Source organism: Pieris rapae, chromosome 17 (genome assembly GCF_905147795.1).
Source record: "Pieris rapae chromosome 17, ilPieRapa1.1, whole genome shotgun sequence".
NCBI classification, from domain to species: domain Eukaryota; kingdom Metazoa; phylum Arthropoda; class Insecta; order Lepidoptera; family Pieridae; genus Pieris; species Pieris rapae.
In genome coordinates, this window is record NC_059525.1 from 8,778,599 (window position 1) to 8,789,968 (window position 11,370).

The following is an 11,370-nucleotide window of genomic DNA, read 5'->3' on the forward strand; positions in this document are numbered from 1 at the left end:
AAGCATTTGCAAAGTGATACCTTTGTTTGTATCATTTTGCAAATGCTTACAATTTTTTACTGCGGTAATGTAAAATTAATATAAATATTAAAATTTATGAAATCGCTATTAGGTATAAGCTAAGTTTAACAGTTTTATAATTTGTTATTAGATCTGTCTGTATTTTTTATTTAAGAAACAAATGTACGATAAATAACTCGAGCGCGGCATTATCACAGATTGGTAGAACGTTTATTACGATTTTTTATCAGATTTTTACCTATTGTTAAGGTCAAATAGGGTACGATTTTCGAATTCTTCGAGTAGAGAGAGTTAAAGGTTGACCTTCGAAAGGGCAGTTATTTGGCCTTTTGCAATAACTTTTGTATGCAAATGTTTGAATTTCAGGGAAATCGGTTGATGGTTAAAAGTTGTATAATATCTAATATTGTATGCAAATTTAAAACGGTGTTTTGAACAACAATGCTTTTGAAAATTGTATTTCTTCTCAATTCCCTTATACGTATCGTAGCTTTCTGCATCTAGTGTCAAAGGTAGGAACAAAGTAATCGAATAATCAGTATCTAATAATTTATATCGTTTAGAAAGGCAAACTATCGAAACACATACAGACACTAATACGACACACAAAAACACAATACATGCATCAAGTGTACACAACATTTAATGGAAAACATTACAATAAAAATGTGAGCCGTCACGGGACGCCTGGTAGATGTGAAACATCGACATTATTTTGTAAAAGTAATATGCAGAAAAGATGATGTGATAGGAACCAGGTAAATATGTCATAATGATAAAATAAAATATTACGATTTTTTTTCCAGATAACGACTATTTGTTGAATAAACATTATTTTCATTAAATATTTTTAATGTGAAATTTACTACTACTACGTAAATTATTTTTTGGGAAAAGGGTTACTCTTCTTTAATAAAATCCAGGAGCTCTTTTATCTCTGCCTTTTAATAAATTAAGAAATGTAAAGAAAAGCTGTGTAAAAAGGCTTACTACTAATTAATTTGCTATAAAATAAGTAGGTATTGTTTGATGATCTGCTTTTTTAAAAGAGTAGTAGTAGAGAGTTTTTACGCCGGTTTTTTCTCGGCCTACACCCTCTGTCTTCTTTGCCGATGAGTAGAGATGCATACATGTTCAAATTGAATGACGTGGAGTAAGTGATACCTCTCTATCTTATGTTCCATAATAAACGTATTTTATTTTTTTAAAGAAAAAGAAGAGAAATTACGAATTGGTAATGTAGGCAAATGAATCCCTTTTTGTGGATAAAAAGTATGACATCTTAAGTAGATTCAATGAATCGTTCTCAGAACTACAGGTAAGTGTACTAAATAAAACAATATAAATGATCAATGCCAAATTTAATTCAATTAAAGGTCGATGACTTGGTATAAGAATAAATAAAACACACGTACATTTAATGCTAAAATAAACAGATTGTCGTTCACGCTTAATTTTAGTTTCAAAGTTCAATGAAACAAATTTTAATTTTATATACATAATATTGAAACCAGTTTGATCGATTATATTATAATAATTAATTACAGTGAGTAAAATAACGTATGCAAAAACATTGCTTTTTCACAACTCGTTTCTTATTTTTAGAAATCCCAATGTATCATTTATTATAACAAAGACAATAAAATAAATTGTCTTTGATTATTGCTTTATTAGATTATTATACAGATGCTAAGCGTTCGACAAAATTAGATCTGTCATCGGCTTGACAGATGTGTTTCCCGCTAAAATTGGTCTTTGAATGTAAGAATATTCTATGTGACATAAAAAGAATCTAACTTTGGTCAGACCAATTTACGCAAGAATTTCGAAATATATAAGTATTTTAATTTCCTTTTTCGTGAGGTCTCATCCCTGAGGTCGTAGGATCAATCGCCGATATCGCTATGTGCTTATTTAGCGCCCAAACCCAATATCTCAATCCACTTTTGACCATCTGAGATTGACATCTTAATTAATGATAAATTGTGCCAATAACCAATCGATGGATTTTAATATCACCTTCCTATTAGATTTACAAATCATGATGAAACAAACAGAAATCTGAAGCGCAAAAGTACATGCCGCAAAGCCAAATACACAATATGCTTTACAAAACCAACATATTTTGCATACCTATTATTAAAATCCATCACTATTACATCCATTTTCAAGATCAATCATGAAATCATAGTGAAACATCACAGAACACGAGACTAGATTAACTGGATCGAATTCGACCCGACAAAAATGATATCTTAAAGTAATTTAAGGTTAAAATTGTGTAAATTTTATTCGACTGAACCGTCAACGTTTTCATAATCACAATCGCTGGCCGGAGTGACGTATGGAAGCTCCATTTGAGTGCCGAATTCAGCTTCATATAGTACCTGTTGGTGAAAAAAAAACAATATACAATACCGATTAAATTGTTATGGGTTGCTTGGTTCTATATCAGTGATTTGTCGATTGCGAGTCTTCAGTATTTTTTTTTATTTTTATTATTTAATATATATAAAAAAAAGTATAGATACGAAACCCCACTAAGGTTGCCTTGGTGCTTGAAGGGCTAAAACACAGATTATACATTCCTTATAAACTTAAGAGGTGGCCTGGAACAAATCGCTCGCAGCGATAAGGCTGTCGCTTGCGTAATAACTTATGTAACCTGCTTATTTTTCGTTTTTTTTTTTAAATTTATAATTATGTATATTATCGTAACGAAGTGTTAATAAAAAAATAAACAGTTTTATTTTTTTATTATCACTTCACACACACACAACACAAGCAAAGTTTTTATATACAAAACAAACTGACAAACGTCGGAAAAATCAGGTTAGAAAAGAAAATGAACCAAGAAAGCCAAATTTTGGATATAACGTGGACGAGAAAAAAGGAAATAGCGAAAAACAATTTTTTCTCCCCAAATTTGAGTTGTTTTTTATCGATATCTCGATAACGATGATCGATATGTGAAAAATGTATGGGACTTAATTGTAGATCGTGTAAAGAGCAACAAAAAAGTATTCTTTGAAAATTTTCGTATCTCTACGGGGAATCAAGTTATTATGAAAAAACTGAATTTCACCCTTTTTTCTTATTCTTTCTTCTTTTTTACACAAGGTTATTTTGGTCGACAATTTGAACTTACGCTTTTCTAGCCACCCCCTACATAATATCCAAAATTTGGCTTTCTCGGTTCATTTTCTTTTCCAAATGTATATAATGACTGGAGTATTAACATGTAACTTAACGAATGTCAGATTAAACACGTATGATAGACCCATATCAAAGGAAGTACCGCGTGTGCAAACGTGGGTGTATTTATCTGTTATTATCAAAGCCGACATTAACTAAATAATTCATTCATTCCGCAAAAAAAAAGTTTTTTTATGTAAGACCTGGAAACATGTATTTTTTACACATTATAATGCGTTGTTTTTAATGAATAAACATACATTTTAAATGGACTCCTTTTAATAATATTTTTTAATAATTAAATTTTAAGGTTAGTTATTACATATATTTTTATGTATTATGTTATTTGTTTTGAATTGTATGTAAATAAATGTTTATAATAAGTAAATATTGACATCATTTGAAATTAAAATGTACTTCATTTTAAATGTAAAATGCGCGAACTATAACTCTCATAATGTCATAAGTGAATGTTACCGCCACTATAAAAAATAACATTAGTATACCTGTTGTATTTTCAATCTAGCTACAGCATTTTGCTTGGCATTAAGTCTTTTGAGGGTCGACGCGCAACTTAATAGGAATAGCTCATCCGGGTCTGTTCTCTGAAGCTCATCATCTGAGGAGTTCAGTCGAGGTTTCTTCGGCTGAAAGTCGTCTTCATCATCTAGTCGCGGTTCTAAAAAGAGATCAGGAAGAGATTGACCTGGACGGTGACGGACTTCTTCTTCTGTTTCCGAGTCTGAGGTTTCTCGTTTAATTCTGTAAATAACGGTGAATCAAATTGAGGATTTGTGCATTCTAAACATAAAGATGGCTGAATCAACGTATGGAGGCCCAATAACAGATGTTCAATAATCCTAAAACTAATTCCATAAAACCAAACAACTAATTTTTTTATAGAATATGGGGCAAATGGCATGTTGATGTTAAGTGATACAGCCCATGGACACTCTTAATGACATCCCTATCTTGGGAGTGCGTTGTCGGCCTTTTAAGAATTGGTACGCTCTTTTCTTGATAGAAAAGTAAGTAAGTCGAATACATAAATATAATACAAATCGATTAAGTAATTTTAGGCATCATTTCGACATTAAAAAAAAAATAGAAATGCCGATTTCTTCGCCTTTAAAACTTAATAATAAATAGACTAAAAAACTTACAAAGTTTCAGATTTCGGTTCTATATGTGGTAAAAGGAACCTCATGGCATTGTGGTATGGCCAACGCGTGCGTCCACCGTGAGTCCGCTGCAGTTTTATGAATGAATCCCGCAATGAACGCCATCGCTTTTTACATTCGGCTTCTGTTAAAGGGGATACAATATTTTTTTAATTTGGAAAATACACAAAATTAGGACAAACACATGTCAACATCAACTTACATACGAAAATATAAAAAAGCGGTGTCGTCCCTAAAACATGTGGACACGACCAGCAAAATTCAATTCTTATATAAATGTCTCATTTGATTCAATTAAAAATCTAAATACAATAAAAACAGTGCGTGCATACAAAATTCACAAGTGAGAAGTGAAGCTATCTTTGTTAAGGAATTATTATTAAGGTAAAAGCCCCAAAAGATCATCATGTACCAGTATATGATCACTCCATGTATTTGTTTATCTATGTTTACACACTGTAAGTAGGTATACGTGCCAATTATTATATAAATAAATAAAAAAATCTGCGTTTACTGCACAAGACGTTATGCGACAGAATTGCCGTCTAAAGTTTTAATATGGGAAAGCAGCGTGTATTTCTTCTCGTTCACTCTATCTCATTCTGTCTCTCGTTCTTTCTCACTTTCTTCCTATTCTTGCTCCATGGCTATTTGCTTCATGCTACGTTCGCCCTTTCTCACTCTCTCTCGTACGGTTTCAATCGCTCTCTACCTTTTCTTCGACAAAAACGTTGCACATATTCGTGACGCAATTTTTTATTATTATTGCTTTTCATCCATTAAAATTTTACTCTCATGCTCCTAAAGAATTTCACTTCAATAATGTTATGAACTCCCTGCAACTTTGTTTACAATTTAATGAGTAGGTATATACTTTTTTATTCTTAATGGTAAAATGTTGATCTGTGAATCTGTGGTACGAACGAATTTGACATGACAAATGTCCCCAAATACTTATTCCCGCTAAATTGACTCTCATCCAGATCATGAGAAATGGCGGGATGTTTTCACTGTCGCATTCTTCAAGTACAAGGCGGTATAATCGTAACCATTTCTTGTACGGATTGGAAAATAATAAAAGTTATAACAATGATTTTTTGTTGATTGCCAATTACGATTCTTATTTTTATTAATTATAACATAAGAAAGACACGTTGTAAATGTTCCGAACATTTGCTAATGGAATTTGCCTTGGTAAATCCGATTAATTAATCTTACATAGCGAAGTGGTATAAAATAGAAGCCTTCTAATTTGTCAGGGTTCGTATATATGAAGAAATTCTTAACTATGAATTAATAATACAGATATAAGGTTAATTGTTTAAATCTAGTGTAGTATTGTACCTATTGATAATCAATAATTTTTTTAAATATCAAAAAGAATAAACATTTAGAAATTCCCGTAGAAACTTTTTAATTCTTTTTATTTTATATATTTTATGTACAGCTCATGTCTCAGCTTACTAGAATCCATTACTGAACAATATTAATTATTGGACTTATCCTATAAGTAAACTTTATAAAAAAATAACTTCACACGAACATTTAATTTCATTCGTTATATTTCAAGAAAAGTATATTCCAGACTATACTGTCCTGAAGTATATGTATATTTCCTTATCCAAAACAATGCTTCCCGATTCAAATTCCGTACTTATCGCATTGCGCCTAACATCGTTGCGCTGATTGAATTGAATATCAATTTACCTGACACGTTCAACGCTTCCTGGACCTCCTTCCAGGCGTCATCCCTCAACTTTGTTTTATTAAAACCACTCACTGATTTGTCGTACAAAATAGGACGTTTCTCTACCTCTTTAATTAAATCAATTTCATTCATTTTCAAACGTAATTATTCACAACGGAAAATAATACTTTTGCCGCGTTTTTAGATATTGCAACGTTTTTAGGCAATTTAAAGTGCAGTATTTTAATATATCTTTTAGCAAGGGTGTTCTAGCCGGGGTAGATAATCTGACTGAGGGGTGGAAATGAGGGGATGACGCGCGGGGCGCACGGCCCGCGCGCGCCGTATTGACCGGCGCGGTGACGCGACGCAAGTAACGGACGCTTGAATTGATTTCTCGTGGCATTTCGGGTTATCACTAAAAACATTTATCACCTCATATATCCAACCTCTAGGTTTTTGTTACTATGTCTTTCACTTTATCGCTCATTATTCGAAAGATTTATCTAAATTTATAATTATAACAAAAATAGGTAAGGCTTGAGGATTGGAAACTGGCAGGTTCCGATAGAATTTTTGGTTGAGAAATTATCTCTAGTAAAGCTTTTTACTACTAGTCTTAATAGATGGCGCTGTAAGTTTTTTAAATCTATATTTAAAATATAGCCGTCGATAGAAGCATACACATTTGAAAAGGTCATTGTATTTTTGAGTATGACAAGCTTGCGCTACATTCATTACATAGAGATTCATTACGAACAGACCGCGGCGGATAGTCAGACCAGTTCCCTCTTGTAAACCTGCGAGTATGGCCTCGCGTGGTCGGGTGGCTGCCGCTTTCATTGTGATTCATCATCTTATTTGTAAAAAAATAAAAGAAAAATCGTTTGCATTTTCTTACTGATTTCTACCCACGCATCACCATCACCTCGGCGATTTAATGTGGTATTAGGAGGATTTGCTGTTCTACAAAAAAATCTTTAGCGCTATACAATTTATTATCTAGTATTAGTAAACGGCACTTTTCGTTGTCCATTTTTACGTAATAGCCGCGCGAGCCAAATGACCAAAACTACAACCGTCACCACTGCGAGCGAGCGAACGGTTGAAACTCCTTTGGTGCGGTCTCAAAAACCGACAGAGAGCGGATCGCCCCGCGGCACGAGCGCGGCATTGATCGCGTCCACATAGATCGCGGCCGTCGCGCGCTTCGATGTTCGATGGTTTGCCGCGTTTTTTTTATACGCAGCTTTACGCTTTGGTCTGGTTATCATGAAGCACAACGCTGCGGTATGCGCCGCAACGCAGCGTCACGACGCAGCATTTAGCGTCCCTGCGGAGAGGTGGTCAGTTGATTTTTTAGTTAGATCTACCAAGGTAGCTGCGGCAAAATATATACAAACATATACAAAAAATATGTGTGTGTACCAGAGTACACAGGTAAGAAGTGAAACTTCTTTACGACATAATATCCTTTTGTCTACTATTTGCAACTTCACGAAAATGGGGTAGATAAGGCTTAAGCTTTAAGAAAAACAATTTTTTTTAGTCATATTTATTAATACTTGCCAATTTTAACAGATTTATGTACTTACAATCAAAAAGTGAGGTTAACCTCAAATAAATATAAATATCATGCTCATACGTGTTAAATTTATAAAATGAAATGTATAATCACTCTCACTTTTCTTGTTAATTCACTTAAATTTGAACAAGTCTTTTTAATTTATCACTTTCAAATTAATATATTGTTATTCTTATTACAAACCAAACATCAAAACTAATATATTGTTGTTATTATCATACATTACCTTACCTATATTCTTTACGTCACTATACTAAACTTCGATAAAAAAGCAACATGGCGCGTAACCGAATAACGTGACGATTTTCTTACAAGATTTCTCCCATACGTCGATAAAGAAGTTTCACTTCAAAAATATATCAATAAAAAATAAATATATACAAAAAAAAAAAGAAATATATACAAACAACTCACCTGTTTTATTCAACTTCTTAGCTATCTCCCTCCAGCAATTTTCTTTAACCAACAAACTTGTATGTTTTTTGTCTTTATTTTTATACAAAGAAGGATAGTTGCGAACTAATTCTATTAAATTGTCTTCGAAAAATTCCATATTGACTCAGTGACGCACACCGCACCGTTGAAACGAGAATGACGCCGCGCTGTGCGGCAGTACAACTCCCCACTTCACCGCGCTTGCCCCTCGCCGCTGACGCATACTGCGACGGAACAAGAGAACATTCTCGTCGTTTTTCATATTATGGTGGCTGTACACACTCGGCGAGAGCCTCTCGCCGAGAGTCTCGACCGAGAGGACCGAGAGAAGAGCGCAGCCTGTACACACTCGTTACGTTATTTGTATTTAAAACACCGTTTATAATGGACGTGGAAACCGCTGCTGTAACACATAATAACCACAATAACCACAGTCATCGAGCAAGTGATTGAACGAATGTGTACAGGTCGCTCTCGTTTTACTCGCGAGACCCTTTGACTCGTGCGCAAAAAACCGACAGGCGACCGACCGACTGCGAGGAAGCGAGGCGAGACGAGAGCTCTACTGTACACTCTCGCCCTCGGCCTGTCTCGGGGTGTCTCGCCGAGTGTGTACAGCTACCATTATGATTGAGTGTCCGGCAACGCATACCGCAGCGTTGTGCGTCATGATCACCAGACCAAAGCTTTAGATAATTTCTGTACTGGAAAAAAACGAGACTCGAACGCACGCCGTCAGAGGTGAAAATCGCATGTTTAATAACTTAATATGAACACTGAATAAAAAAATACTATATATTTAAATTATTTTAATCAGTCAATTCTTATAAACAATAGAATAAAGAAATGAAAAATCTTAAAATATTTGTAAGCAAAGTCTTACTTGTCCATTAGTTACTATTTCTGTGTGTTGAATAACACGTTTTTATGTTTCATATACAATGTTCTGTTCAAATAGGTGATCAGATCAGTGTTGGTTTGTTTCTTAAATTCCTCAAAACAATTATTCCTTTAATTTCCTGACCTTACATGACATTTGTATATGTCGAAAAAGATATTGTTTTAATGAAAACTTACTATTACAATAGTCACATTCAAATTTCTTTACTTTAGTATGAATTATTAAATGTTTCATAAAGTTTTGTTTGGACAGAAATGACTTGTTACATATCTCACAAGCATATTGTTTTTCTCCATGTATTTTTATGTGCCCAATCAAACCACTACTATCTGTGAATTTTTTGTCACATTTATCACAAAAATATTTATAATCCTTTGTGTGAATTCGTTCATGCCTCAATAAAGCAGATGGATCAGCAAATGGTTTATTACAATACTTACACACGTGAGGTTTTACACCAGTGTGTATGTTTATATGGTTAATCATATTGGTTTTACATTTAAATACTTTACCACAATACTGGCAGGGAAATTCCTGTCTCGGTTTATGTACAGACATGTGGTTGTACAAGCCGCAGTTTTGCCTAAAACTTTGATTGCAAATATTACATTTAAATGGCTTGTTATCTGAATGAATATCCATATGACGAGGTAGGTAATATTTTTTAACTATTTTACAGCAAACTGAACACTCCACTTTGAGATTTGTTTGTTTATTTTTTTTCTTCATTTTCTTAGCAATATGTTTAATAGCTTTAGTTTTTGCTATTGGCGTCTTTTTGTGTGATTCTTCCTTAACAGTTTTTGGTTTTGATTGGTTATTGTTATTACTGTGGATAAGCTTTTGGTGGCCTATGAAATCAATTTCTCTGAGATATGCAATCCCACAGAAACATGGATATGGAAATGGCTTATGCAGCTTTGAATGTTCTTCCAGTACAGTAATAGAAGTAAATTTTCTACAACAATCTGGACATTCATGTTTTCTAACTATATTTTTATTATAATAATGTTTATCTGCAATTTCCTTTTCTTTACGTATTTTACTGAAATTAATAATATAAAATATTAGTCTTATATCAGTTGCTAAGTAAACTACTAACTAGCCTAACAATATGAATTTGTAAATGCAGATGATATTTCCAAGGAATCATTATTTACACAGGATATCCCACAAATCTATGTCAGGCTACTGTTGTGAAATATATACTATTTAGTGTATTTTAGTATATTTATTTAGTGCCTATTGAATAAAATTTATAAATTAATGCTCTTTTTTATTTAAACTTACATACAGAATTTATGGTATATACCAGATTCAAATTTTGACTAAATATACCATATAAATATGCCATCATTGCACATTTTTAAACAGTTTTAGAAAAAATAATATTAAATATCTGGAAAAGAACAGTACCTGTCCTTATACCTGATTGGTACTTGATTTTATATTATTTTTTAAATTGACATTTTTTTAAATGCTGGAATTCCATATAGGAATAGGTAAAGTTTATAATTTGTAGCCACTTACATAAAATTTTTCTTAGCATGATCGAGTAAGTGTAAATTTTTTTCATCACTTTTAAGGAAGCCAGCTGTACATAATTTGCATCTATATATTTTTTGCTGTCTTAATTTAATATAGGCACTCGTAACCTGAAAAGATCAGTACCAGTTATATAAAATTAAAAAGTGTCTTTATTTCCATAATAGATATCTTAATAGTTGGTTAGCGTAATTGTATTTTAAATACGTACATGTGACAGTATATGCTTTTTATAGTCAACATTTTTCAAATATCCTCTTGTACAGATTCGACAGCGATATATTTCTTCATTTTTTAAAAGGACACATAGCTCCTGTAAATTAAAAGTTATACTTAAAAATAATACTACATGTAAATATTTTTTTTACCTTATTAAGTACTTACGCATTTTTTTTACCTTTTTGTCGTGTTGATTAAGCAAACAATTGGTTATTTCATTGATCTTGAATTTGTCCATACTTTATATCTTTGTTTCTCATTACATATCTATATTTTGCTAAACATTTAGCACCGAGTTAAAAAATTAAAACAAGTTAACTGTTAAACTTTCGCCTCTATCAATTGACAATTCCCTAGCGGTAAAGCAGGCACCGGCCTCCCAGTCCTTGATTTCCACTGACAGACATAATTCTAGCATAAAATACTATACTAACATTTGACATGTGTAATTTTAAAACTCCCAGACCCCAGTTGCTCTGTTGCTAATTCCATTTTTGTTTACATTTTTTTTTAAATTTATTTATTAGCCGGGTACAAAGTCCATTGGCACTGTTTACATCTTCGTAAATACGTGTTGCCAGATGAGGGGAAATTTAAGAAA

The 11,370-nt window shown here is 32.8% G+C and overlaps 1 protein-coding gene across 5 annotated transcripts; it reads right to left on the minus strand.

Annotated features, from left to right (window-relative positions):
* Window positions 1-1,373: 1,373 nt before the first annotated feature.
* LOC110994751 (transcription factor Adf-1) lies at window positions 1,374-11,349 on the minus strand. 5 transcript variants are annotated; one of them, XR_006750767.1, is made up of 6 exons: window positions 10,948-11,348; window positions 10,762-10,863; window positions 10,536-10,660; window positions 8,084-10,050; window positions 6,986-7,417; window positions 4,380-4,521 (listed from the first exon to the last, which is right to left on the minus strand). XR_006750767.1 is itself a non-coding variant. In XM_022261580.2 (4 exons), exons 1-4 carry the CDS (start codon window positions 8,220-8,222, stop codon window positions 2,310-2,312), a joined length of 636 nt encoding a protein of 211 aa, XP_022117272.2. In that variant the 5' UTR covers window positions 8,223-8,880; the 3' UTR covers window positions 1,374-2,309. The 5 variants fall into 5 exon arrangements, 2 of the variants coding, with proteins under 2 accessions (XP_022117272.2, XP_022117273.1); XR_006750768.1 differs by lacking the exon at window positions 6,986-7,417 and having other exon boundaries at window positions 11,204-11,349; XR_006750766.1 differs by lacking the exon at window positions 6,986-7,417.
* Window positions 11,350-11,370: the final 21 nt, after the last annotated feature.